General features: G+C 54.1%; 5 protein-coding genes across 9 annotated transcripts; 2 read left to right on the top strand and 3 right to left on the bottom strand.

Annotated features, from left to right (window-relative positions):
* Nucleotides 1–1001: 1001 nt before the first annotated feature.
* On the bottom strand, nucleotides 1002–2245 carry Mblac1 (metallo-beta-lactamase domain containing 1). 2 transcript variants are annotated; one of them, XM_048368016.1, is made up of 2 exons: nucleotides 1404–2245; nucleotides 1002–1328 (listed from the first exon to the last, which is right to left on the bottom strand). In XM_048368016.1, exons 1-2 carry the CDS (start codon nucleotides 2192–2194, stop codon nucleotides 1130–1132), a joined length of 990 nt encoding a protein of 329 aa, XP_048223973.1. In that variant the 5' UTR covers nucleotides 2195–2245; the 3' UTR covers nucleotides 1002–1129. The 2 variants fall into 2 exon arrangements, with proteins under 2 accessions (XP_048223973.1, XP_048223978.1); XM_048368021.1 differs by having other exon boundaries at nucleotides 1234–1322; nucleotides 1398–2245.
* A 431-nt stretch (nucleotides 2246–2676) lies between these two features.
* Nucleotides 2677–6894, bottom strand: Cnpy4 (canopy FGF signaling regulator 4). Its single transcript, XM_048368062.1, has 6 exons — nucleotides 6683–6894; nucleotides 5011–5137; nucleotides 4828–4924; nucleotides 4458–4580; nucleotides 3396–3513; nucleotides 2677–3301 (listed from the first exon to the last, which is right to left on the bottom strand). The coding sequence occupies exons 1-6, from the start codon at nucleotides 6795–6797 to the stop codon at nucleotides 3153–3155; spliced, it is 729 nt and encodes a 242-aa protein (XP_048224019.1). The 5' UTR covers nucleotides 6798–6894; the 3' UTR covers nucleotides 2677–3152.
* An 87-nt stretch (nucleotides 6895–6981) lies between these two features.
* Nucleotides 6982–13820, top strand: Taf6 (TATA-box binding protein associated factor 6). 3 transcript variants are annotated; one of them, XM_048367702.1, is made up of 15 exons: nucleotides 6982–7001; nucleotides 8508–8730; nucleotides 8846–8932; nucleotides 9083–9236; nucleotides 9413–9469; nucleotides 9561–9680; nucleotides 10209–10354; nucleotides 10463–10540; nucleotides 10646–10747; nucleotides 10835–11017; nucleotides 11658–11732; nucleotides 11853–11978; nucleotides 12441–12614; nucleotides 12833–13027; nucleotides 13297–13820. In XM_048367702.1, exons 2-15 carry the CDS (start codon nucleotides 8575–8577, stop codon nucleotides 13675–13677), a joined length of 2034 nt encoding a protein of 677 aa, XP_048223659.1. In that variant the 5' UTR covers nucleotides 6982–7001; nucleotides 8508–8574; the 3' UTR covers nucleotides 13678–13820. The 3 variants fall into 3 exon arrangements, with proteins under 3 accessions (XP_048223659.1, XP_048223654.1, XP_048223666.1); XM_048367697.1 differs by lacking the exon at nucleotides 6982–7001 and adding an exon at nucleotides 7102–7222; XM_048367709.1 differs by lacking the exon at nucleotides 6982–7001 and adding an exon at nucleotides 7289–7306.
* Nucleotides 13821–13940: 120 nt separating this feature from the next.
* Ap4m1 (adaptor related protein complex 4 subunit mu 1) lies at nucleotides 13941–18814 on the bottom strand. Its single transcript, XM_048367952.1, has 15 exons — nucleotides 18636–18814; nucleotides 18446–18534; nucleotides 17709–17815; nucleotides 17531–17627; nucleotides 17298–17408; nucleotides 17131–17211; nucleotides 16290–16352; nucleotides 16123–16189; nucleotides 15980–16033; nucleotides 15519–15625; nucleotides 15327–15421; nucleotides 15054–15098; nucleotides 14569–14619; nucleotides 14369–14480; nucleotides 13941–14229 (listed from the first exon to the last, which is right to left on the bottom strand). Exons 1-15 carry the CDS (start codon nucleotides 18691–18693, stop codon nucleotides 14005–14007), a joined length of 1362 nt encoding a protein of 453 aa, XP_048223909.1. The 5' UTR covers nucleotides 18694–18814; the 3' UTR covers nucleotides 13941–14004.
* A 168-nt stretch (nucleotides 18815–18982) lies between these two features.
* Mcm7 (minichromosome maintenance complex component 7) lies at nucleotides 18983–26614 on the top strand. 2 transcript variants are annotated; one of them, XM_048367687.1, is made up of 15 exons: nucleotides 18983–19137; nucleotides 20428–20507; nucleotides 21051–21215; nucleotides 21353–21477; nucleotides 21549–21729; nucleotides 21921–22058; nucleotides 22255–22404; nucleotides 22798–22912; nucleotides 22983–23114; nucleotides 23333–23416; nucleotides 23605–23998; nucleotides 24208–24291; nucleotides 25164–25332; nucleotides 26030–26139; nucleotides 26246–26614. In XM_048367687.1, the coding sequence occupies exons 1-15, from the start codon at nucleotides 19107–19109 to the stop codon at nucleotides 26445–26447; spliced, it is 2160 nt and encodes a 719-aa protein (XP_048223644.1). In that variant the 5' UTR covers nucleotides 18983–19106; the 3' UTR covers nucleotides 26448–26614. The 2 variants fall into 2 exon arrangements, with proteins under 2 accessions (XP_048223644.1, XP_048223647.1); XM_048367690.1 differs by lacking the exon at nucleotides 18983–19137 and adding an exon at nucleotides 20087–20142.
* The last annotated feature ends 186 nt before the right edge of the window (nucleotides 26615–26800 follow it).

The following is a 26800-nucleotide window of genomic DNA, read 5'->3' as shown; positions in this document are numbered from 1 at the left end:
GGGTGCACTACTACTTAAGCCATGTCTCCAGCACAGCATTAGGCTAGTTAATTGGAAACAGACTCAAGGACTTTTCTGACCCAGTGGCCTACCAATTGTAACCCTCCAGATCCCAGCCTGGATTATGAGTCAGTAGCCCTGTTTACTACTGTTATCATTATTCTATCACTAAGCACAGCCTGTAATTATTTGGTTGCACCTATTATTGTTGCTCATCTTATTAATCTCAACAGAAGAGAATTTCCACGTGGAACAGGGAGTTGATCTGGCTCACTATTGAATCTCATGATCTGTAACAGAGCTTGGGATGTTGCAGGTTAAATACCCACAGCATCGGCGGCTGGCACCTGTAACCGTAGCTACTCAAGAAGCTAAGATCTGGGCTGGGAATATGGGCTGGGAATATGGCCTAGTGGCAAGAGTGCTTGCCTCGTATACATGAAGCCCTGGGTTCGATTCCCCAGCACCATACATATAGAAAATGGCCAGAAGTGGCGCTGTGGCTCAAGTGGCAGAGGGCTAGCCTTGACAGTGTTCAGGCCCTGAATTCAAGGCCCAGGGCTGGCCAAAAAAAAAAAAAAAAGCTGAGATCTGAGGATTGAGGCAGAAAAGTACATGAGACTCTTACTGCCAATTAACCACCAAAAAAAAAAGCCGGAAGTGGGGCTTTGTGGTTCAAGTCGAGCACTAGCCCTGAGCCAAAATGCTAAAGGAGGGGCTGGGGATATGGCCTAGTGGCAAGAGAGCTTGCCTCATATACATGAGGCCCTGGGTTCAATTCCCCAGCACCACATATACAGAAAAGTGCCAGAAGTGGCGCTGTGGCTCAAGTGGCAGAGTACTAGCCTTGAGCAAAAGGAAGCCAGGGACAGTGCTCAGGCCCTGAGTTCAAGGCCCAGGACTGGCCAAACAAACAAAATGCTAAAGGACCCAGGGCCTGAGTTCAAGCCCGACAACTGACACCCCTCCTCCCCCCCCCCCCCAAAAAAAAAAAAGCTAAGGAAACAGCACCCAGGCCAGGTGAATGAGTCTACTCAGCAACCGATGCCTTGGGGAAAGCGGCAACTGGCCCGTGTTCCCTGATCGCTGCTGTGGAGTCCTGTAAGTGTACGGTGATCACTGTGTACATTTACATCCGAACAGCACGATCCCAGTAGGAGCGTCCTGTGCTTTTCCTGAGGCGCACAGAGGACGCCCGTGGAGGTGGGCCAGTCCTTGGTCCCTGATTTGGTTGCAGAGATAGGCTGGGTGACATTGGTGGCCACCGCACCTCTGTCCCTTTTGGAGACGTCCCCAGGAAGACCAGAAGGACCAAGCTTCTTGCTCTGACTCCGCCGGCCATGGCCTGCCGGTTCGTCCTCGGGGTGGGCAGTCTCTCTTGGGGCGCACCGCAGCGGGCTCAAGTCCTTGGCTCTGGCCGGCCGTCCCCGCAACTCTCGGCGTCCGCGGCCCACGAGGCCTCCCTGACCACCTTGAAGGGGGCCCCATGGCCGGGCACCACCACGTCCGCGGTGCTCAGGACCCGCCTTCGGCTGCGCTCCTGGGCCACGGGGTCCTCGCTCAGCGCCCGCCACGCGTCCTCGTCCCCCTCGCGCTCGAACACGTCCCCCGCCAGCACCACGGTGCCCCGCTCGGTGCCCGCCACCGCCACGCTCACGTCGCGCCGGCCCGCGTGGCCCGGCGTGGCCCACACCTCGAGGCCGGGTCCCAGGCGCAGCGGCCGCTCCTCGCGCAGGCCGTGGGGCAGGTAGCGGCCCCCAGGGAGGCAGAAGTCGTGCGAGACCAGCAGAGCCGCCCCCGGAAACAGTCCCAGGTTCCCGATGTGATCCGAGTGTCCATGCGTCCCCACCACCAGAGCCACGTCCGCCGGGGCCACGCCCTGGCCCGCCAGGGCGCCCAGCAGCGCCTCCCGAGCCCAGGGGCCCCCGGTGTCCACCAGCACGGGGCCCCGCGCCGCCTCCTCCAGGGCGGCCTCCGCGCAGTCGGCTGTCGACAGCGCCGCCCGGCGGCCGGAGGCCGGAGCCCAGGACCGCGGCAGCACCAGCGTCACGGAGCCGTCGGCGCGCACCGCGGGGCCCGGCCCCTCGGGCTCGGTGTAGCCCTGCAGGAGAACCACCACGGAGTAGGGGTCGCCGAGCACCAGCCAAGGGGGCTCGGCCCCGCGCAGCGGCTCCGTCCTCACCACGCTGCTCATGGCTGGGGAGAAAAAGCGGGGCTGCGGGGAACCGCGCGGGCCCTCCGAGTCTCAGCGCTGTGCCACCCCTCCCGCTCTTAAAGTGGCATTGCCCAAAACACCCTCCCCCCCTGCCCGGGATGGTATCGCCCCTCCACGCGGCCCCGCCCTTCTCCCGAGAAGGTTCTTTTCCTTTCCTCCAGCTCTGGCTGCCGTTTACCTCCAACTGAGTCGTAGCGCCTCGGTGAGATCGTAGGACTTTTGTCCTCTGCGAGCTCCCGTAAGCCCAATATGGCGGCCAGCACAGCGCCACATCGGAAGAACCCACTTCCGGTGGCGCGTTCCCGCCCCCGAGCGCCCCGCGGCAGCCCGGAGGGGCGGCCGGGTAACAGGACACGCTTAGCTGCCTGACGGGAAGGAGGCCAGCCGCCCCATCTTCCAGTTATATGCGCACGGCCCGGCCGATTCTTTTCTTAAAATTTAATAGCGCTCTAGGAAACATGGCACTTGGTGAATATGAAGCCGACCGCGCATGCGCCCCACCGACCCGCCAGCAGTGCCGGGCCGTCCGGCTGGTTATGAGGCCCGGACGCAGGCGGTGTGTATCTAGGCGGTAGTGTTCTGGCCTAGTGTTCTGACCTCTCTCTTCCCAGGGTCTAAGGGACCTTGCCAGCCCGCGCCGCGCTGACCTCTGGACAGGGGTGAGGAGCTGTGTTACTTACTGCTATGCACTGTGTTATGCACTGCTCCAAGGCTGTCACATCACACACGCCTGCCAATTGAAGGGGCAGGACGCCAGGGTGAGGGCTAATCTATGAAGGCAAGCTGTGGATCACCTGGTGCTCCCACCTTCCCACATCCATACTATCCTGAACCCACCTGCCTGAGATGAGGCACACCCTTAGAGCTGTGGGACCCTGAGAGGTCAGGCTTGAGAGTGCTCTCCATGAACCCTCCCCCGGGGGCTAAAAGGCAAGGGTCAGAGATCCTCTGGGTCATGCTTGGGATGGCCTGATGTCTTAGTCATTTCTTCTTCCTTGTCCTCCTCCTCCAGGTCCTCTTCCTCTTCTGCATTTTCTTGTCCATCTGTGGTTTTCTCTCTTCCAGTCCATGTTTCCTGTAGACATGCTTGGTGGGACAAAAGAAGACAGTTTGAATAACGGCTTTGGGAAATAAAGGAGAGACTGGCCTGGCAAGAGAGAAGCCCAAACTTCACACTGACCAGTTTCAGCAGCCAGGAGCACATGACCTTCACAGAGAAAATGCTGTAAGGGCTGCTCTTGATGGTGGAAGTACCAGTCTTCCACGACATCTTCAAATTCTTCCAGCATCATTTCACACTGGTCAAGTGGAAAGGCAGAAAAAACCTTTTGCTCTGTTGGGCTTTGGAGACCCTCCTCTCTGATCTTCACTCCCTATATCCCAACTCTGACTGATCTTGGAGAAGCAGGTGGCCAGGAGGTTAAGCTTGGCTTTCTAGATGTGGGATCTTCATTCAACTAACTTTTACCAGCACCTGCTCTGCTAAGTAGGTTATTAAACTGAGTCTGAGCTCCCCATCTGTAAAATGGGAAACAGTAGTCATACCCTCCCATGGGAGGCAGTTGTGTAGGGTAAAATGAGGCAGCATCTGGGAAGCATGTGGTCCAGAATCTAGGAGATTATCAGTCTCCAGTGTTACTTCTTTTTGGCTGATACCGGGGCTTAAATTCAGAGCACTGTTCCTAAGCTTTTTTGCTCAAGGATAGCACTCTGCTACTGCAGCCACTTACAGCGTTTTGCTGGTTAATGGAGATAAGAGTTCCACATTACTGCCTGGGCTGGCCTAGAACTGCCATCCTCAGATACCAGCTTCCTGAGTAAGTTTACAGGCATGAGACACTGGTGCCTAGCATTATTAATTCTTTACATACTTGGGTGTATTTTTTTTTTTTTTTTGGTCAGTGTGGGGCTTCAGCTTGGTCTAGGCATTATCTCTGAGCCTCTCTGTGCTCACAGCTAGTGCTCTACCACTTGAGCCACAGTACCATTCTTGTTTTTGAATGGTTAACTGGAGATAGGAGTCTCACAGGTATTGTTCTTCCTGTGCTAGCTTCAAACTGCAATACTTAAATCTCAGCCTCCTGAGTAGCTAGGATTACAGGCGTGAGCTGAGCCACTGGTGCCTGGCTACTTGGATGTACTTTAATCATTGTCACAGCCCTTATTCTGCCCATTCTCCCTGCTCTTCATCCCTAGTCAAATCTCCTTCTCACCTTCCTAGGACAGTGTGGGATCACCTTACCTGCTTCTTGAGGAATGTGACTTCCACGCTAGGCTCGTCCCACAGCTCCAAAGGGATCCCCAGATCCACCTTCACACCCTTTTGCACTAGGCCTTTCAGGGTTTCCATGGTCTGACTCTGACCCTGAGGGATGGAGAATTCAGGATCAGCCCAGCCCTTCATCCCACCTCTTCCTTCCCCTTCCATTCATGTCAGTTTTGTCAACTACTGGAGCCTCAGGAGTGAGTTCCTTGAGAGTGAGAAGGAGCCTGATTGTAATAAGGAGACATACCACAAGTTGGGGGACACAGGCAGATATTCCCCCCAAGGATGTCAGGGGATATAGATCTTTGCTTCAGAGAAATAGTTATTCCTTGGGGAAGGGTCTGACCTTGGCATATCTCAGTGATCCCTTGCGTTCAGCATGAACACTATAATCCAGGATCCGCTTACATAAATTCTCCAAGGCCTCTTCTAGCCTTGTCTCTCTGTAAGAAGAGGAGAAACTATTGCTTTAGGAACTCGCAGAACTCATGGAGGGTTAGAAGGCAGATGAGCACCAAAGAGGACTTACGAAATGCTGTAAGGCACATGTTTCTTCCTCTTGCCTGTGTCTAGTACCTGCCCCAGCTCTAGCACCTCTCGAGATCGGCCTGTGTGACTCAGCTCCTCCTGCAGCTCCCTGCTCAGCAGCTTACACACTAATAGAAGAAATGTTGAAGGGGATGAGAAGTACAAGTGAACACATCACCAGTTCATCCTGCAGCTGACCACAAGGCAGCAGAGCATGTCGGTCAGTGCACACTGAAGCCAGATGGACTGGGTTGGAATCCTGACTCAGCCTCTCAGTAGCTGTATAATAATTGTGCTGTGTGTCAGTTTCTTCACCTCTATAGTAATTCTTTTACAGTGACATGATGTGGACTTAATATATGTAAATTCTCTAGTGTCTGGCACATAATAAACACTAAAAAAAGAAGATGAAGAGACTTAATCATAATACTAGGAAAAGCAACATTCAAAGGAAGGTCCATGTGTATGTGTGTGTCTGTGTCTGTGTGTGAACTGGGGCTTGAACTCAGGGCCTGGGCACTGTCCTTTAGCATTTTTGCTGAAGGCTAGCACTATACCAATATACTATAGCCACAGTTCCATTTCCTCATTCAAAAGTGACTGTTGGGGACAGTAAAATGAAGTCAGTGCTGGTAGACAAATCTCAGAAACCCTCACCTCCCACTGATCAGCAAAAAAGCCGGAAGGAAAGGTGTGGTTCAAGTGGTATTGCACTAGCTTTGAACAAAATAAGCCAAACAAGGCCTGAGGCCCCGAGTTCAAGCCCCACAGTACTAGCACAAAAAGTAAAAAATAAGTGTCACTCCCTACTACACTTTGGTTTCCATTAGTGTCTAACCCACTGCCCAATAACATACTATGTAACCCGGCATATAGTAGCTCCTAAGAAAAGAAATGGCCCATTCAGAAGTGACAAAGTGCCTGCAACCCAAGTTTCTCAGGAGACAGAGATCTGAGGATTGCAGTTCCAACTCAGTTCAGGAAAAACCGAGAGATTTTTTTCATCTCCAAAAAATGATTTGGAATCGTACACGTTGGTATTTAATAATTTTACTGGGGGGAAAAAAAGCCCCCTAAGAAAGTCACAACGGAGCAACCAAGTTAGGAACCACAGGGCATTTGTCTCCTGCTCCCCAATTAACGCAGACAGGAAAGGTGCTGCTTTCTGCAAAGTCCAATACACACCCTCTCCAGGGCCTCGTGCGGTGAGGTGGCCTTCTCTTTATGTTTATGAGCTTGAGTGGGGCCCGGTTAGTCATCCTCAGATCCCCCGAGGAAGGAGGTAGCTTGTAATTTGGGAGCGTCCCTGCTGTGGCGGGCACAGGTTGTCCACAAGATACGCGCCCCACCCCGCACCTGGCAGGCTCCCTAGGGTCCGGTGGGTAACACAGGGGAACCCACTGAAGAGAACAGGCAAAGTGGTCCAGGGCCGACGGCCCCTGGACTACATTGCCCACAATCCACCGGGGCCAAGCCTCCCCCGGGACGTCCCGTGGGAAACGGAGAGCCCACACTTCGGGGGCTGGTCCTCGGCACCCCTCTTTGGTCCCGTTCCGATGTCGCCGCGCTCCATCAGAACTCCCTCCGGACTTCCAGGAGATCGAGCCTCCCATCACAGTCCATTCCACCCAGCCTAGAGAAATGAGCTGTGAGCAAGGCTTCGTTTTAGATACCTTCGCATTTGGTAGGCAAGCGTTCCGTGTCATCGTCCTCCTCTTTTGGCGCCCCAGCTCCACCACCGTGCGCTGTCAAAATGAAAAGGAAGATCCCCAACCGCACAGGTCCCATGGCAAGTCGCGGTCCACAAACACCAACCAACTTCGGGAAGGAGCGGGCCCTTTAAATTCACAGGCGGTCAGCGGCGCCCAAAGGAAGGCGCGCGCGGCTGGCGCCTGCGCAGAGCCAGCCCGGGAAGGGGGCGGGGCGTCGTGGCTCTGGGCTTCCCCCGCCCGCCTGGGTTTTCTGGCGCCTCTGAAAGGTCCTGGCTGCTAGGTAGTGCAGGCTTCATTGAAGTAATTAAACAGGAGCGCTTTCTTCTTACACGAGGCTGTAATAAATAATTGTCTGTTTAATTCTGGGCTGTGAGTCTAGGCGACTAACTCTGGCTTGGGGCCGAGACGGTGACGTGCTCCGGTCCTCTGCCAGGACCTGCTCCCGTGAGGGGGCGGGGCCAAGATGGCGCCCAGCGCCGGGCGAGCGGCGCTCTGGCAGCGGTGAGGGGCTTTTGCCGTCCGGGTTGTTTGGCTGGCGGGGTGGATCGACGGGATCCCCGCGAGGGGACCCTCGGGAGGGTTCGTGTGAGGACTGGGAAGAGGACGGTCGTGGGGCCCCGGCGTGTGTCTGCAGTGGAAGGATGTTGAGGAACATGAGGGTTTGGTTCGGAGCCGCCTGGGGCTCTTCGTCCCGCTTCGCCGCCGGAGGGAAAACTGTGGCACCGCTGTGGCTCGTGCGGCCTCGCCGCGGAGCAGCCGAGCTTCTCCCGACACTCATCTGAGAAGCCCCCGACGGGGCCGGGTTTCCTGCCCTCTCACTGTTGGAAGGCGCCGCTGGGTGTTGAAGGGTTGGTAGGAGTTCGCCGGGGAACGGGGGCCACGGCTGTTTCTTGTGAGTTCCACACCAGGCGAAGAGCACGGGCCCGAGTCGCGGTGTTCCCCATAGATGAACCAAGGGGGCACACCCTCTTTCCTGCAGCCATCTGCCTTCCCGTCTCCCCAGCCTCCCAGTTGGTCTTGCATCCCACTACACCAAGCCTTCCCCTCTCCTAACCACAGGGCAAACGCCAAGCTTGGAGTTTTGATGGTCGTGTAAGTGATGCATTTATTGAGGACACACCTCTTAAAGCCTTGCAATCCACTCGTTTACTCAACAGTAAACACTCTACTTGAACCATGCCTCCCATCCCACACAGCTGTTTTGCTTTTATTTTGTTTTAAAAAGAGGATCTTGGGCTCTTGGCTTGGTCAAGCCCTGCACTGTGGTCCTCCTTACCCCTGCCTCCCAGGTAGGTGGGATTTTATAGGCTTTTGCCATCACTCCCTGGCCTGGAGTTACATTTTGACATGCATTGATTGCCTTGACTGCTTACAAGGAATAGATGTAGGAGAACTTAAGTAGGCAGACCTTGTCCAGAGGTGTTTGGAGTTCTTGTCTGGTGATCTGGGCCTAAATGGAGGAATCAAGTTGGATTCCCTGGTGGGTTTTAGTGTTTCCAATAAAGAATGAGTTGCTGGTTGGGAGACTGCAGCAGGTGGCCAGAGGAGGTCAGAAATTCAGTTTTAGTGAGATTGTGTTTGTGTGTTGGTCCCAGGGACTGGAACTCGTTGATTGGAGTTAAGAGTTTCATTGACTTTACTGCCCTGCCTGGCTTTGAGCCGAGATTCTCAAATCTCAGCCTCCTGAGTCACTAGGATAACAGGCATGAGCCACCAGTGCTCAGCTCAAGGGAGGTTTTGAGCTGTTTGTTTTTTCTGAAATCTGTTTTTTCTGTTCCATCTCCAGATAGGATCTCCATCTCTCCACCCTGGTGTGGCAGCATCCTTCCAGGGAGGGGAAGAGGTGCTCCAGCATGGCTGAGGAGAAGAAACTGAAGCTCAGCAATACTGTGCTACCCTCCGAATCAATGAAGGTTGTGGCTGAATCCATGGGCATTGCTCAGATTCAGGAAGAGACCTGCCAACTGCTGACAGATGAGGTCAGCTACCGCATCAAGGAGATTGCCCAGGTAACTGGGCCCTTGTCTAGCTCTGCTTTGTGTTGAGGATGTTTCCTGAGCCCCCTTCTTCCTGGGAGTCTTAGGTTGACATCTGTGCTCCTAACCCTCCCCTCATTCCCTCCAGGATGCTTTGAAGTTCATGCACATGGGGAAGCGGCAGAAGCTCACCACCAGTGACATTGACTATGCACTGAAACTGAAGAATGTGGAGGTGCTTGGGAGGGAGGAGAGGAAGGGGCAGGGGACTGAAATGGGAGCAGGGTGGTGAGGTGTCATACTCCCGGATGCCACGATTGCCTTGAGCCAGGTCTCTCTCTGGGCCACTTTTCACAGCATTCTCTCTCTCTTTCTCTCCTAACAGCCACTGTATGGCTTCCATGCTCAGGAGTTCATCCCTTTCCGTTTTGCCTCTGGTGGCGGCCGAGAGCTCTATTTCTATGAAGAGAAGGAGGTGGACCTGAGCGACATCATCAATACCCCTCTGCCTCGAGTGCCTCTGGATGTCTGCCTCAAAGGTGGGGGGCGGTGAAGAGGGGGTTACGGGGAGGAGGGAAAGGAGGAACAAGGTGTGTGAGATTTCCTGGTGCATGCCAAGAAGGGGACCAGGAAGGAACATACACCTTCCTTAGTATGGAGCAGCGCTTGAGCATCCATGTCCAGCGCTTCAACTTGACACCTTCCTTCCTCACAGCTCATTGGCTGAGCATTGAAGGCTGCCAGCCAGCTATACCAGAGAACCCACCCCCAGGTAACCTCCACCCCCAAGGCCCCCCTACCCTGTCCTTTGCACCCGCCCCCCACCCACTCATCACTCCTTCTGTGACTACTTCCCCAACCAGCTCCCAAAGAGCAGCAGAAGGCTGAGGCCACAGAACCCCTCAAGTCAGCAAAGCCAGGTCAAGAGGAAGATGGACCCCTGAAAGGCAAAGGCCAAGGGGCCACCCCAGCCGATGGCAAAGGTCAGTACCCAAGCTATTCCTCCCCTGATTCTTGTCCCACAGCCAGCTGGTTTCCACATCACTACCCCCCTCACCCTCCTCACCCCCCGCCCGCCCCATACTGGAGCTTGAATTTAGGGCCTGGGCGCTGCCCCTGAGCATTTTCAGTAAACATTAGTGCTCTTCCACTTGAGCCACAGTTCCATTACTAGCTTTTTGTTGGTTAATTGGAGATAAGAGTCTCATGGACTTTCCTAAACAGGCTGGCTTGAACCTCAGTCCCCGGATCTCAGCCTCCTGAATAGCTAGGATTTATAGGCACCAGTGCCCCACAAGTTGTTGTTTTTGTGGTGGTGCTAGGATTTTGTGGGTGCTAGAGTTTAAACTTAGTGCCTTGCAGGCAAGCACTGTACTACTTAAGCCATCCTTCTAGCCCCAGATTTGTCATTTGTGACTTGTGAGGTCAGGGCCAGAAGAATGGAAAAGTCTGATACTGAACCCTCTTCTAGAACTTTCTTCTTCAAACCAGTCTTCCCCAATTCCCAACAGGGAAAGAGAAGAAGGCACCACCCTTGCTGGAAGGGGCTCCATTGCGCCTGAAGCCCCGTAGCACCCATGAGCTATCAGTGGAACAGCAACTATATTATAAGGAGATCACGGAAGCTTGCGTGGGCTCGTGTGAGGCCAAGAGAGCGGTGAGTCCCCCGCCCCATCTACTCTCATCCTAAGACTCTTTTGGTAGCCCTGGCAGATTCTGCCTCTCAGTAGCTGCCCTCACCTGACTGGCTGTCCTCCTCCCACAGGAAGCTCTGCAGAGCATTGCTACAGACCCAGGGCTCTATCAGATGCTGCCACGATTCAGTACCTTCATCTCAGAGGGGGTGAGAGAACCCGGAAGGCCAAGGGGCATGGGGATGGGGAGAAGCAGCTGAGGGAAGCTCATTGAGGGGTGTCTTTGCTCGTAATTACACTTCTCCCCTCTGTAGGTCCGTGTGAACGTGGTGCAGAATAACCTGGCCTTACTCATCTACCTGATGCGCATGGTTAAAGCGCTGATGGACAACCCTACACTTTATCTAGAAAAATACGTGAGTGGCTTTGTGCCCCTTCTTGACTCTGCTGCCACCCACAGAGAGTGTGGACCAGCCCCAGCTGACCTCTCCGCTCTTCCCTAGGTGCATGAGCTGATCCCAGCTGTGATGACCTGCATCGTGAGCCGACAGCTGTGCCTGCGCCCCGATGTGGACAATCACTGGGCACTCCGGGACTTTGCTGCCCGCCTGGTGGCCCAGATCTGCAAGCATTTCAGTACAACCACTAACAACATCCAGTCCCGCATCACTAAAACCTTCACCAAGGTGAGAGTCCCAAGCACATGAGTGTCAATTGCTTCATGTCTCCACCCTAAGAGTTATTGCCAGGATAGTGAAAGCTAAGTTGTGGCCAGGGGAAATGACACATAGAACAAAGGGATGGGGAGACTGGACTGGTCGGTGGGGTTGTAGGGACTTAAACTTGTACCTCTCAATTTTATTTACTTTGTGTGCATCTGCTGGTCTTGAGGCTTGAACTCAGGGCCTGGCCACTCTTCCTAAGTTTTGCTTAAGGCCAGTGCTCTACCACTTGAACCACACCTCCATTTCCTCTACTTACTTGGATATTTAGTTCTTTGTTTTGATACCATTTCTGAGGTTTGAACTCAGGGCCTGGGCACTGTCTCTTACCTTCTTCACTTAAGGTTAGCACTCTAGCATTTGAGCCACAGCTCCACTTCGAGTTTTCCAGGGGTTAATTGGAGATAAGTCTCACAGACTTTCCTGCTGGGGCTGGCTTTGAATTATGATCCTCAGATCTCAGCTTCTGGAGTAGCTAGGATAACAGGTGTGAGCCAATGGCTTCCGGCTCCTCAGTGATTTGTAATGTCTTCTTTATGGAAGACATGGGTCTTTAGCAATTAGCCTTTCCAGACCCCTTTATCTGGGTTTTTCTTCCTGACAGAGCTGGGTAGATGAGAAGACTCCTTGGACAACGCGTTATGGTTCCATTGCGGGCCTCGCAGAGCTGGGACATGACGTGAGGCCCTGGGGAGAAGGGAGGGAGTCTGTCTTCCCCCACAGGGGGCACTCCTGCCCTCCACACCCCCAGACTCCTGGTGACCCCTTGGCCCTGGCTTCTCCCCTAACTTGCCAACAGGTGATTAAGACTCTGATCCTGCCACGGCTACAGCAGGAAGGGGAGCGAATCCGCAGTGTCTTGGATGGCCCTGTGCTCAGCAACATTGACCGAATTGGAGCTGACCATGTGCAGAGTCTCCTTCTGGTGACCAGAGCCCCTCTCCTGCCCCACCTCCCTTCCTCCCAACATACAAGCTCAATGCTACTAAGCATGTGGCACATTTTATTCACTTGTTTCCATCTGCCACATTGATTCAGAGTACTTGGAGGCCACTGTGGTTTATGGATAGAAAGGCAGGCACAGATTGGCTGAGTACGAAATGGAGTCTTAACGCTCAGTCTGTGACTTTGGGACTGCACTGCCCCTGCCTCACGCTTCTGCTTTACTGCATAGTGACCTATGCATGGCAGGTGTGCACTCTGGAGATAAAGTCCCATCGATGACAGTGGTGGGCATAGCACATCTCTCTTGCCCCTCTTCACCAGTGTGCCTGGGGTGTTCCTCACATACATTTGGCCCAGCAGTGTGGCCTTGGGCAGGGACAATGGGAAGGCTTCTACTCTCTCTGTGCCAGCCCTCCCTCTTTGCTCTTTGCCTTCTCTGCAGAAACACTGTGCCCCAGTTCTGGCTAAGCTACGTCCACCGCCTGACAATCAGGATGCCTACCGGGCCGAATTTGGTTCCCTTGGGCCCCTGCTGTGTTCCCATGTGGTCAAGGCCCGGGCCCAGGCTGCTCTACAGGCACAGCAGGTCAACAGGACCACACTGACCATCACTCAGGTCAGCCACCCGTGTGGGGAAAGGGAGGGGAAATGAGCAGGGTCACCCAGACCTGGGCTGGTGCAGGCCAAGTCGACGCTCCTGGGAGCCTGGGTCCCCTCAGTGAAGGATGCCCCAACCTCTCTGGGAGTTACAGAGCAAGAGCCACACACTTCTCCCCTCAGGCTCTTCTTTTTGCTTTGATGTTGATGTTTTCTTCCTGCCTCTTCTCCCTGTAGCCTCGGTCCACACTGACCCTCTCACAGGCCCCTCAACCTGGCCCTCGGACCCCCGGCTTGCTGAAGGTCCCTGGCTCCATAGCATTACCTGTCCAGACACTGGTGTCTGCACGGGCTGCTGCCCCCCCTCAGCCGTCCCCTCCACCAACCAAGTTTATTGTAATGTCGTCCTCCAGTGCCTCCTCCACCCAGCAGGTAGGAGCAGCCCAGGGCTGGGGGCGAAGGGCTGGGGGCGAGGGGGAGTGTCCTTGGTTGCCTCAATATAGCCCTATCCCCGTCAAGCCCAAGTTGGGCTCTTCTGGGTCTCCAGCTGGCTGGGGATGGCAACTAACCATTCTTGGGGGTGGGGGCAAGAGTAAGAAAGTTAATAGCACAGAAAAGGCACAGAGTTTAAGTTGGGGGAGGGGCAGGCAAGTATGCTATCACCCCCAGGCCTGGGTCGTACAGCCTTCCTCTCTCCTCAGGTTCTCTCCCTCAGCACCTCAGCCCCTGGTTCAGGCTCCACCACTACCTCTCCTGTCACCACCACGGTGCCCAGCGTGCAGCCCATTGTCAAACTGGTCTCCACCGCCACCTCTGCGCCCCCCAGCACGGCCTCCTCTGGTCCTGGCAGTGTCCAGAAGTACATCGTAGTCTCACTTCCTCCGACAGGGGAGGGCAAGGGAGGCCCCCCCTCACACCCTTCTCCAGTCCCTCCTCCATCCTCTTCCCCCTCCCCACTTGGGGGCAGCGCTCTCTGTGGTGGAAAGCAGGAAGCTGGAGACAGCCCCCCTCCAGCTCCAGGGACTCCAAAGGCCAATGGCTCCCAGCCCCCTGGGGCTGGCTCCCCTCAGCCTGTTCCGTGACCACGCCACTGGTCTGCTAACCTCATCCACGGATTCCTGCATATGTGCGCCAAGGGGGAGAGAGCAGGCAGCTTCCCTCACTTGACTTTCTTTTTAGATACTGTACAGTCATCAAATCCTCAGAATAAACATTTGATTTGTAAGTTGTTGGCCTTCCACGTCACCTGCCGTGGAAGGGGCGAGTCTACAGAGCCCTCTGGGCTTCTTAGGATTTGGAATTCCTTGTGCCCAGATGATCCATGGCAGGCCAGAAGCCTGGAAAGAAAACGTCCTTTTCTTTTTCAACTGCCTGCTGCCTTTGCTGCCCGCATCATGGTCTAGGCAGCCTCAGATCCGAATGACGTAGGCATCACTGTGGCTTAGGTGACGCACCCACTTGTGGGGATTGGCGTTTCCACAAGGGCTGAAGGACAGCCTGAGGAATCGAACTTGGAGGCCTGAGCACGTGTGCCTGGGGAGTTCAAAGGAGAGGCTGGCTGGGCCTAGCCCCAGCGGGGGTGCAGAGGTGGCAGGCCCCTGGCTGGGAGGCCCTGGCAGGCTAGGGACATCCATCTGCGAGGAAAGAAGACAAAAGGGCCCTGAGGCTGGTGTCAGTTCATGCTGGTGGCAGAGGCAGAGCAGCTGCACCGGGAGGGCAGGGGCTCGAGGGAGGGAAGGTGCAGCCTAGAACAAGAGTTGGGACAGTGGATACCTGGAAAAGGCCTGAGAGCTGAGATCCTCCTTGTACCCGGGGCAGGTTCCAGTGCAGGGCCCCCTCTCCCAGCTCTGCCTTCTGCTCCGGGCTGCTCAGCTCTTGAGACAGGCTGGAGGAAGGGAAGGGAGAGAAAAGTGCTCAGCTCAGCTTTGCCTTGCTTGCCATTTGCACTCCACCCCAAGGAAGCTGGCACTAACCTGACCACCCCTCTGGGCAGGGGAAGGTGCAGTCGGACGTGGAGAGCTTGGCTGCAAAGAAAAGCACAGATAGTCATCCCTAAGAAGATAGTGCTCCACTATTTTGTTTGTATCAGTGTTGAGGCTTGAACTCAGGGCCTTGTGAACTATTCCTTAGTTTTTTCACTGAAGGCTGGTGCTCTTAACCACTTGAGTCACAGTTCCACTTCTTGCTTTTTGCTGGTTAACTGGAGATTAGAGTCTCATGGATTTTTCTGCCCTTGCTGACATCTAACTGTGATTCTCTGAGTAGCTAGGATTACAGGTGTGAGCCACCAGGGCCCACCTTGCACTGTTCCTTTAATGTCACCATGGAACATAGAACAAGTGCATCCCCACCCCCCACTTCTTCCCAAAATGCTAAGGCCTCAGATTCTAGTGGCTTCTTATGAGTCTGAAGGAAAAAGCCTGTTGCTGCTGACTCTGGCTCTGGGCAGCTCTCTTACCTCTTTGGGGGCAGGTCACAGCGTAACTTCAGATAAACCTGGAGCCTATTGCAGAGAACAGAATACCAGTACTTGGGGCTTATGCAATAGATATCTCACCAGTTGTTACCCAGGGTCTCCCTGTGAGGCTGTGTAGGTTGTACCCAAAGGAGTCAGGCCAGAATAGCCAGGCTCAGCAGAGTCTTTCCAGCTTCTATACCACCACCCTTCAGGACACGTCTTACTCCTGGCCTAGCTTCCAGAGTAGTCCTAGAATACAGAAAATGGTCTCACCGGCCTGAGCCTCGGTCCCACTGCACAGAGGGAAAGAGCCGGAAGGGTAGCGGGCAGGGGAGGTCATCGGACAGTTGGTACCGCATCACAGTCAGCTGAGACCAGAGAGGAAGGAGGTCAGCCTGGTGTCACATCTGCACTGCCTCCTGCCCCTGAGGTAGATGGACCACCCTTGTCCACCCTGATCCTGACCTCGCCCTGAGGAGGCTGCAAGCGGAGGATCCGATGAGACTCAAACTCTTCCAGGTTTACAGAGCTGTGAAATGAGACTTCATCAACTCGGATTCCTGGCCCATAACCTGCAGAGAGAAAGACCCACACTTCAGGAGAAAAAAGGCAGGGAGAGGGGAGAATATTTCTGTTTTTCTCTCTCTCGGGACTTGAACTCAGGGCCTGAGCACTGTCCATAAGCTTTTGTGCTAATAGCTAGTGCTCTACCACTTTGAGCCACAATGCCACTTCTGGCTTTTTGGTCATTAATTAGAGATAAAGAATCTCTCAGACTTTACTGCCTGGGTTGGCTTTGAGGTGCCATTCTCAGTCTCAGCCTCCTGAGGAGCTAGGGTGACAGGCATGAGCCACTCCGCCTGTTTCTGATTTTCTCCATGAAACCTTTGGCAGTGACTTCCCCTAGGAAAGACTAAAGTTCTCACCTCTCAGTTCTGACTTGCCCACACAAAACTCTTCTGTCAAGCCGATGCGTATCTCTGTTGGAAGAAATAACATCAGGAAAAGGGCAGCAAATACCACGTATGCCACCAGACAGCCTGTCCCATGCTCAACCCCAGGTCCTCACCAGAGCCACTGGGCAAGAAACTCTTGAGTCGGATCTCTCCCTGCACGTCCACCTTCAGCTGGGAGCCCTGGGAGAGGCAGGGAGGTTAGGCCCAGTCCTCATCTCCCTACCCACTGCCAAATACCAGTTGACTGTCTTCAGCTCTGGGGCGGGGAGCTCAAACTTACATTAGATGCTATCAGCACGGACAGTCTCTCTACAACATCCAAAAAAACTTCATTCTTTTGGCTCTGAGGAAGAGAGGATTTGGTGAGCAGAGGGAGAGGGCTTGTGAACTAAAATAGATAGTGGAGGCTGAGATCTAGGGTCAAGGTTCAAAGCCAGTCCGGGCAAACAAATCCAAAAACCTCATCTCCAATTAACTAGCAAAAAGCCGGATCCAACCTTGAGTGAAAAAAGCTAAGTAAGAGCTGGAGACCTTGGGTTTAGCCCCAATACCAGCACCAAGTCTTGGGGCTTGAACTAAGGGCCTGGGCACTATTCCTGAGCTTTTGTTGTTTGTTTTTTGCCAGTCCTGGGGCTTGGACTCAGGGCCTGATCACTGTCCATGGCTTCTTTTTGCTCAAGGCTAGCATTCTGCCAGGACTTCATGCATGCTAGGCGAGCACTCTACCGCTAAGCCATGTTCCCAGCCCCCCCTCCAGCTGCTTTTGTTCAAGGTTAGCATTCTACCAATTGAAATACAGCACCAGCTTTTTTTGTTTATGTGGTACTGAGGAATCAAACCCAGGGCTTCATGCATGCTAGGCAAACACTATACCATTAAGCCACATTCCCAGCTATTAAAAAAACAACAACAAAACAAAACACACACATACACACAAAACAAAAAGACTTTTTTAAGGCAGAAAGGACAAAGTAATTGAAGCAAGACCCTGGAGAAGGAACACCATGTGAAGGAGGGTGTCTAGGGAAGTGGAAAATATGGTACCAGGGGCGGGGACGCCAGGGTCCCAGGGGAAAAAAAATCAAAAACAGAAAGCCTGACTGCACTGATCCCTCCCTTACCTGGTCAGAGCGGCTGGACAGGACTGGGCGGCCGGCTGCACTGCTGGGGGCCACTTTGCTCTGTTGGGTCTCCGCCCCAAACTGTAAAACACCCAAAGCAAGCAATAGTCAGCTTTGATGCTCCCAGCCAACCTTGTAGTGGTTGTCCCTTCTTTCTGGCTACTGACCAAGCCAACGCTGCTGAGGTCAAAGAGGCTGAAAGGCTTGCTGACCACAGCTTCTGTCTGAATGAAGTTCTTCAGCATCTCTGTGGATGTAGTCTGTACATAGCCATAGTCCTAATGAAGGGGAAGGGTGCAAAAGGAGTGGATTTAGCTACCCAACTAGAGAACCCCATGGGGGAAGAGTGAATAGGTATGTCTTCAGGGGTCAGGGAATAAGAGGAGTCCTTGGGCCTTACCAAAACCTCATCTAGGAGTTCATAGACAAGAGCCACATTGCGGGAAATGGTCCCCTCGCTGATAGTGCCGCAGTAATCACCCAGGAGAGTGGCTAACCTGAGAAAACGGGGCAGAATGTGTACATGCTAATAATCTTCGTAGGTCCTACTCCCAGGTGGCTGGCTCAGCCCTTCTCACCTGGAGAGCAACTCTAGCAGGCCAAAGGGAGAGACATTTTCAAAAGTAGTAGCCACCAAATAGAGGCTGCTGTGTCTGATGTGAATGAAGTGTCTGTCACCGTGATGCTGGTAGAAAGAAAAGGCATTAGGAAGAGGGCTGTCATTAATGATCAAGGACACAGGAGAGAGTTGGGTGCTGGTGGCTCACGTCATCCTAGCTACTCAGTAGGCTTGGAATCTGAGGACTGAGGTTCCAAATCAGCCTGCTCAGAAAAGTCTGTGAGACTTTCCAATTAACCACCAAAAAAAGCTGCAAGTGGAGCTGTGGCTCAAGCGGTGGAGCACCAGCCTAGAGTGAAACAGCTAAGGGACAGTGTCCAGGCCCTGAGTTCAAGCCACAGTCCCGAAAGACACACACACACACACACACACGCCAACGACTGTGGCCTGATGTCCCTGCCAGTCGTCAGCAAAGCGCCTAGGACGTTCCTGAAGCCTCCCCAAGGCCTGGCTTCCTATTGTGTCAAGGGAGTTAACCATGGTATCCTACCCAAGAACTACGGTGGTCAGAGGTGGAATGCACGGTACTGGCGTGTGCTGAGTACTCGGTGAGCTTTGGTTTGACCGATCGCGGCCCGCCCCTCCCAGTCCCCCGCAGGAAGCTTCCAAGGAAGCAACCCCCAAAAGGAGGGGTAGGTGGGGCAACCACCAGGCCTGACCAGCCCGCAGCCTCCCACCGGCCCGCCCCGAGGTTACCATGACAACCGGGGACTCGTCCCCAGGCAGTCCCGTCAGCTTCCGGTAGAAGAGCTCGGCCACGTCCAGACCACCAGTGTCCCCGCGAACTGGCCAGGTGGGAGGACAGTTAAGGGGCTGGCGACACAGACGGGTTCTAGGTTCCACTTCCACCCAGCCATTCCACTCCCGCCCCGCAGGCCAAGGATACAGTCTTTATAGATAAGCGGGTCCCCCTTGGACGACAGGATGAAGAACTGGGAAATCATGGCCGTTCTGGAGACTAGACCGAAGGACGGTTAAAGTTGGGCTGCCCCGCCTTCGGGCCAGGAACAAAAGGACGAACGTAGGCTAGCCCTTTAAGAGCGACTCTCCTCCGCCCAAGCCGGCTACGACCGCGGGAAAACCTTCGGCCATTCCTCCCCGCCCCGCCCACCGCTCTTCTGTCACTCAGCCCGAGCACGCCCAGTGATTGGCTAAGGCTGGAGCCAGAGGAGGGCAGGTAGGGGACGGAGGGCCGTCTATTCCGATTGGCACGCACGCAGCGTGCCCGGTCACATGGGAGGGGACGTTTCGCGCCAATTTCAGTTGGCCAGCCTCAGTCCACTGCACGAACGTACGCGGCTTCCCGCAAGTGAAACAACTAAGCCCGCCAATTGCTGCGGCAGGGTCTCCAGCGGCGATGGCACTTAAGGACTACGCGATTGAGAAAGGTAGGTCTCCGGAAGTCTAGGAGTGCAGTCCTATGCGGGAAGCCTCCCAGCAAACACTTGTGGGCGTGAGCAGGGGTCGACGGGCTCCGAGGCAGAATCAGGCCCCGCGGTACCGAGGCCGAGGGCTCCTGGATCGAAGAGAACCTGGCACTCCCTCCAGCCCAGAAAGGGGGGGGGGGGCTGGGAATATGGCCTAGTGGTAGGGTGCTTGCCTCCTATACATGAAACCCTGGCTGGGTTCGAATCCTCAGCACCACATATATAGAAAGAGGCGCTGTGGCTCAAGTGGCAGAGTGCTAGCCTTGAACAAAAAGAATTCAGGGACAGTGCTCAGGCCCTGAGCTCAAGCCCCAGGACTGACAAAAAAAAAAAAAAAAAGGGTGTGGGGCCTTCCAAGGGGTATAGAAACGTTAGGGTGTAGCTGCAGAGGAGAGGGTGGCGCTCAGGACGGCCGGAGGCCCTGGTATTTGAGGATTTAAGCGCTCTCGAGCTCAGATGGGGAGGACTCAGGCTGCTTCCCCCCGGCCTGGGGGCGCTAGCAAGTTTCCTCACCCACTGCATCCAGAGGAGACGCGCGGAAGCCCTGGGGGCGGGCAGACCTGGCCCGCTGAGAGCCCTGATTGGCCAATTCCCCTCGAGCGGAAGTGGTGGCGGGAGGAAGTGGCGCGAGGCATACAGAGGGAGAGTCGTGTGTAAACAGTGTCCTTCCGCGCGGTGGACTTAGGGCAGCGGAGAGGGGAGGCGCGAGGCCGGGCGCGAAGTCGCGAAGGACGACAGGGAGGCGGAAGGGGGTGGTGCCGGGCTGGCTGGCCAATCGCTGGACGGACTCCCACCCCGGGCGGAGGGATCCCGGGGCGGTGAAGCGGCTGGAACCCGGGCCCATGTGCTTCTTTGTTTACTAAGAGCGGAAGCAGTGGCTGGGGGTGGGGTGGAGGGACGGGCCGCTGGCCGAGGTCTGGGAAGGAGATTTTTAAGGGTCACCAAAGGAAAGTGGGAGTCAAACAGGTAAGAGAAAACGGGAGGGTTGGGGGGGGGGTTATTGGAGAAAGGTGCCTTAACTAAGGTAAACTGAAATTGTCCTGATGGAGGGAAAGAAGGCTTGGGGTAAAACAACTGTATCCTTGCCCAGGTGAAAACAGAATTGTGAAAAAGAATCCCGCCCAGTTTGGGGGAGAACTGGGTAGGTTTCCTGTCTTAAGTGAAAAGTGGGTTTCTTAGGCACTCAGTAGAATCTAGTTCAGTGGAAAATCTATAAGCAATGAAAGGTTTCTTTTGGGTTTAATGTTGTAGAAAAGGTGAAAAAGTTCCTGCAAGAGTTTTACCAGGATGATGAACTTGGGAAGAAGCAATTCAAGTATGGGAACCAGTTGGTAAGTCCAAGATTGCCTGAAAGAAATGGGAAATGGGCCAGGCACCAGCGTTTCACACCTGTAATCCTAGCTACTTAGGCCACTGAGTTCTGAGGCCCACAGTTCAAAACCAGTCCAGGCAGGAAAGGCTGTGAGACTTATCTCCAATTAACCACCAGAAAACCTGAAGTGGCACTGTGGCTCAAGTGATAGAGCACTAGCTTGAGCAGAAAAAGAGCTCAGGGACAGTGACCAGGCCCAGAATTCAAGCCCCACGACCTATTCCCCCCCCCCCAAAAAAAAAAAAAGCATCTGGGCTTCCGCTGAAGGTAAGGTGTTCTGCCTTGTTTCTTCAAGGATATTTGCCTGACCTGTTTGGCAGGGTACCTAGTACTCAGTTATCATAATGTGCTCATAAAGGTCAGGGTGTTTGGGGGAGTTGGGAAGTTGTTTCTTTTCCCCTGTGGATAGATGCCCAAGAAGGGCCCGGATCTCAACATTAATAGGCTTTGTGCTGTGAACAAGGTGAACTTAGCTCTGAAATGTTATTTCTTCCCACTCCAGGTTCAGCTGGCTCATCGAGATCAAGTGGCGCTATATGTGGACCTGGATGACGTAGCCGAGGAAGACCCAGAGTTAGTGGATTCAATTTGTGAGAATGCCAAACGCTATTCCAGGCTCTTTGCCGATGTTGTACAAGAACTGCTGCCTCAGTACAAGCAGAGGGAGGTGAGTGCCTGTAGGGCTGAGCCAGGAGTGATTGGCAAGCTTCTCATATCTTGGTAGAAAAGGGGGATGTTGATGGCTTAGTCTCCTTTTCTTCCTTTCCTATGCTGGCTGCCACTTCTCTACCTTTTTTGCTTTAGGTAGTAAATAAAGATGTCTTAGATGTTTACATTGAGCACCGGCTGATGATGGAGCAGCGGACTCGGGACCCTGGGGCCACTCGAAGCCCCCAGAACCAGTACCCTCCTGAGCTTATGCGCAGATTGTGAGTATCTTCGTGAGGAGGGTGAGACTTATTCCTTAGGATGTTGTTGATTTATGATTCTCTTCCCTCAGTGAGCTGTACTTTCAAGGCCCAAGTAGCAACAAGCCTCGTGTGATCCGTGAAGTTCGGGCTGACTCTGTAGGGAAGTTGGTGACGGTGCGTGGAATTGTCACTCGTGTCTCTGAAGTCAAACCCAGGATGGTGGTGGCTACCTATACTTGTGACCAGTGTGGGGCAGAGACCTACCAGCCGGTATGTTGGGGGGCATGAAACTGGGAAGCAGTTGGCTGTATTTTTGTTTCAAATAATTTTATCTATTAATATCTTCTTTCTTGATAAGTAGTGGTCCATCTATTTTCATTTTCTTGGTGTTGGTCAATACCGACCTAGATTTGCTGAAGGGGTTCTTCTGATTTCCTTTGTGCTTCCTTCTCCTGTTCTAGATCCAATCTCCCACTTTTATGCCTCTGATCATGTGCCCAAGCCAGGAGTGCCAAACCAACCGCTCAGGAGGGCGGCTCTATCTGCAGACACGAGGCTCCAAATTTATTAAGTTCCAGGAGATGAAAATGCAGGAACATGTGAGTTTGGGGTATGTGGCCCAGGGCAGGTAGAGCAGGGGGTCACTTGAATTCTGCAGTCACTCACAGTGGGGGCAGGCAGAAAAACTAAAGGCAAGGGAAGGTAGAGTCCTTTGCTTCCTTCCTATAGTCTAGTCTACAGTGAGTGCTTGTGGAGGAAGACCTGTACTCTTCCAATCCAATGTGCTCTCTTTAGAGTGACCAGGTGCCCGTGGGCAACATTCCTCGGGCCATCACAGTGCTGGTGGAAGGGGAAAACACGAGGATCGCCCAGCCCGGAGACCATGTCAGCGTCACTGGGATCTTCTTGCCAGAATTGCGCACTGGCTTCCGACAGATGGTACAGGTAAGAGAATAATTTTGAAACTTTTCTTTGCCCTTCACCACCCCATTCTGTTTATCTTTCAGAAAATAGCAAAACATAATAGTAGAAGTTTGGGGGTGCTTTTCATTTCTTTTCCTTTTTTTTTTTTTTTTTTTTTTTTGCCACTCCTGGGGCTTGAACTCAGGGCCTGAGCACTGTCCCTTGCTTCCTTTTTGCTCAAGGCTAGCACTCTACCACTTGAGCCACAGCACCACTTCGGCTTTTTCTGTTTATGTGGTGCCGAGGAATCGAACCAAAGCACTCTACCGCTAAGCCGTGTTCACATCACAGCCCCTGCAGGGGTGTTTTGCTGTTTTTTCCTTCAGTGATCTTCAGGTAACTGGGTCACTCTTGTCCTGGCATTCTCCTCTCCAGGGTTTACTCTCAGAAACTTACCTGGAAGCCCATCGCATTGTGAAGATGAACAAGAGTGAGGACGATGAGGTGGGGACTGGAGAGCTGAGCAGAGAAGAGCTGAGGCAGATTGCAGGTGAGGGGCCGGGAGAGTAGGAGGTCGAGCTTTGGCACTGGGAAGTGCTCTCATCTTCACTCCCCTGCAGAGGAGGACTTCTATGAAAAGCTGGCCGCGTCTATCGCCCCCGAGATTTATGGGCACGAAGATGTGAAGAAGGCACTGTTGCTGTTGCTGGTGGGCGGCGTGGATCAGTCTCCTCGAGGCATGAAAATCCGAGGTGAGTGGAAAAGGAGAGGCTTGAGGAGGGCAAGATCATATGGGAGGAAAGAGGATGACTTGGGGTAGTGTCTGTATGTCCCAGACAAGAGTTGGCGTCTTGTCTCCATGGTTACAGAAAAGGCTTGGAAGAAATGATGCATGGTGCAGTAGGATGAGCAAATCTCCACAGTTCTGTGTTAGAATATGGTCATTCCTTGGTTTCTTTGCCTTTTCCAGGCAACATCAACATCTGCTTGATGGGGGATCCTGGGGTGGCCAAATCCCAGCTCCTGTCTTACATTGATCGTCTGGCCCCCCGAAGTAAGTAGGAACAACCACAGTAATGGTGGGTGGGCTGAGGATCTGGTGAGAGTGGTGAGGAAGGGAAAAGCTCCAGCATAGCAGCACCCCTGGTCTCCAGATGCCCTGTACTGAGGTGAGCAGTTCCAGCTTGGGCTCATTCCCCCCATGTTCTTCTCTCAGTGGTCTCCTGCTTTCCCCTCCTCCAGGCCAGTACACAACAGGCCGGGGCTCCTCTGGAGTAGGGCTCACAGCAGCAGTGCTCAGAGACTCTGTGAGTGGAGAGCTGACCTTGGAGGGTGGGGCCCTTGTGCTGGCTGACCAGGGCGTGTGCTGCATTGATGAGTTCGACAAGATGGCGGAGGTGGACCGCACCGCCATCCATGAGGTCATGGAGCAGCAGACCATTTCCATTGCCAAGGCGGGCATTCTCACCACTCTCAATGCCCGCTGCTCCATCCTGGCTGCTGCCAACCCCGCATATGGGCGCTACAACCCCCGCCGCAGTCTGGAACAGAACATACAGCTTCCAGCGGCACTGCTGTCCCGATTTGACCTCCTCTGGCTGATCCAGGACCGGCCTGACCGAGACAATGACCTCCGGTGAATGCGGCTCAGCACCCTGGGAGGACAGACAGCCTTGCTCGCCCAGAGGGAGGGGGGGCCACAAAGCTTTCAACCCAGAGCTCCCAGGAGCTTTCTCTAGCCTCTTAACAGCAGGGCTGGCCCACTGTGGAGATGGTGGGGCTGAAATGCCAACTAGGGGGACCTGAGGCAGGACTGACCAGCGTCATTGCTTCTTCTCTTGCCAGATTGGCTCAGCACATCACCTACGTGCACCAGCACAGCCGGCAGCCTCCTGCCCAGTTTGAGCCTTTGGACATGAAGCTGATGAGGTAGGGGGCTGCACAGGGTCGGGTTTTCTCTGAGGCAAATCTCTGGCACATGGCAGTGACTTGCGGCCATGTTTCATTGTTCTTACCTTCTTCAGACACCGTGATGACTTTGAAGACTGGGTGTGATGGGTAGTCTTATGAGACTCGTTTCCAGTAAACCACCTAAGAGTCAGAGTGGCGCTATAGCTTAAGTGGTAGAGTGCCAGCCTTGAGCAAAAGCAGCTCAGGGATAGTCCTCAGGTCCTGAGTTCAAGTCTCAGGATAGGCCAGGGACCAGGAAGAGACCTCCTTACCATTTTCATGCAGTTTCCCCTCTGAGGTGACATCTGGTAACTTCACAGTGATCTTCAGGGTTTTGGTTTTCTTCCTTCCTACAACTCTTTGCAATCACAGGATCATTACCTTTATCTGTGCCATGCATTCAGAGGGAACTGGCTTTCCTCCCTTCCACACACATACCAGCCCTGGGGCTTGAACTCAGAGCCTAGGCACTGTCCCTGAGCTGCTTTTGCTCAAGGCTAGCACTCTACCACTTGAGCCACAGCACCACTTGTAGCTCTATTTATGTGGTACTGATAAATTGAACCTGGGGCTTCATGGAATTGAACCTGGGCTTCATGCATCCTAGGCAAGCAAAGCACTCTACCACTAAGCCACATTCCTGGCCCCTGCTCCCCTTTTATGATGCGTCTGTTAGTAAAGGTCTTTTTCCCTACTTGTAGAAAGTAATTTGAGATGCTCTGGCAGTGCTATTTGGAGAAAGCCCTCAATAATATAGGTAGGCAGGCAAATCATGGCCTGCTAGGTTCTTCCTTCCCGAGAAGGAAGGTCCTAAGAATCTTCCCTGAGAACTTCTCATATCTTTCGTACAGGCGGTATATAGCCATGTGCCGGGAGCGGCAGCCCACAGTGCCCGAGGCTCTTGCTGACTACATCACAGCAGCTTACGTGGAGATGAGGCGAGAGGCCTGGGCTAGTAAGGACGCCACCTTCACTTCAGCCCGGACCCTGCTGGCCATTCTCCGCCTGTCCACTGCTCTGGTGAGTGTTGGTCTGTCCTCACCCTTACCTGGCAACCCACCTTAGCATGGTCGTCCCACGGCCGCCCCCTCCCAGCAGCTCTGCCGGGGCTAAAGTGCTGACAGTGCAGATAGTGTCCTCTCTGTGCTACCGCACTGTGGGTACTTGCTGCTCCGGCAGGGCACGCGCAGCGCCCAAGGAGGGGAAGGCCTGGCGCTGTGAGCTTTGGGGACAGGGTCCTTCGTGTTCCTGGGTCCTAGATCCTGTCCTAGAAACCATAAGCCTTCGGTTCTGCCCCTCCCCCGTCGTGGGGGCTCCAAAGTGCTGTTCGTGCAGGTAGCGTGATTACCCAGCCTACTGCTGAGCTAGCACTTCCCGAGCCCCCAGGACACAAGCCAGGCCCCATCTGTCATGGTGGGGATCCCTGTGGAGCTCAGGGGGTCTACTCCCCTCACAAGACAGCCGAACACCGGGACTGGCCAGTGTTGAGAGGCGGAGACTTGGGCAATTGCTGGACGCTGCCCTGGGCATTGCACTTGTCTCGGTCTGACAGTGCCGGCCCAACACTGCGGATGTGGGGGGCACAGTGGGGTCCCAATTCTTGTTCTGTTGAGTAGGCCACACACAGCTTGCCCAACCTGAAGGTTGGAACAAGGAGGGTCCCTGACTACCTTCTTTCCTCTCCCTTCCCCACCTCTCTCTTGCACTTTCCCCTTAGGCCCGCCTGCGCATGGTGGATACCGTGGAGAAGGAAGATGTGAATGAAGCCATCAGGCTGATGGAGATGTCCAAGGACTCCCTTCTTGGTGACAAAGGACAAGCAACCAGGTAAGTGGCTTTGTGCAGGATAAAACTGGACAAACCACCACCTAACCCCGGGCAGGTCATTCACTATGTATGGCTGTGTCCGCACACACACCCCTGTTATCCTCAGGACTCAGAGGCCAGCAGATGTGATCTTTGCCACCGTCCGCGAGTTGGTCTCGGGGGGCCGCGGTGTGCGGTTTTCTGAGGCGGAGCAGCGCTGCGTGTCGCGTGGCTTCACGCCTGCTCAGTTCCAGGCGGCTCTGGATGAGTATGAGGAGCTAAACGTCTGGCAGGTCAACGCCTCCCGTACCTGGATCACCTTCGTCTGACTGCAGCCTGCTCAGGACACTGGGGGCACCGGACAGTGCTGCCCTGCCCTGCTCAGGCTACCACAGTGCCCTCAAAGGGAGATGAGACCCATTTTTCTCATGCTACATTTGATTTATTCTTTTTGCTAATAAAAGTATGTTTATCTGGCTTAGGCCTGACTTATTTATACAGAGCATTGTGGAGTTTGTAATTGTCTCTCCCTTAAACTATCCTATCACATCTAGTGTACTGTGTGAAGTTTACACTCTGCTAGTCAAGCACTGACACACCTGAGGCACAGCACGGCTTAAGATGTCCAGTACCCACAGGACACCTTCCATTATTCCATGTGTAAAATGTAAATGACAGCTTG

This window comes from Perognathus longimembris, chromosome 1 (genome assembly GCF_023159225.1).
Source record: "Perognathus longimembris pacificus isolate PPM17 chromosome 1, ASM2315922v1, whole genome shotgun sequence".
NCBI classification, from domain to species: domain Eukaryota; kingdom Metazoa; phylum Chordata; class Mammalia; order Rodentia; family Heteromyidae; genus Perognathus; species Perognathus longimembris.
This window is presented reverse-complemented; position numbering and strand designations above follow the sequence as displayed.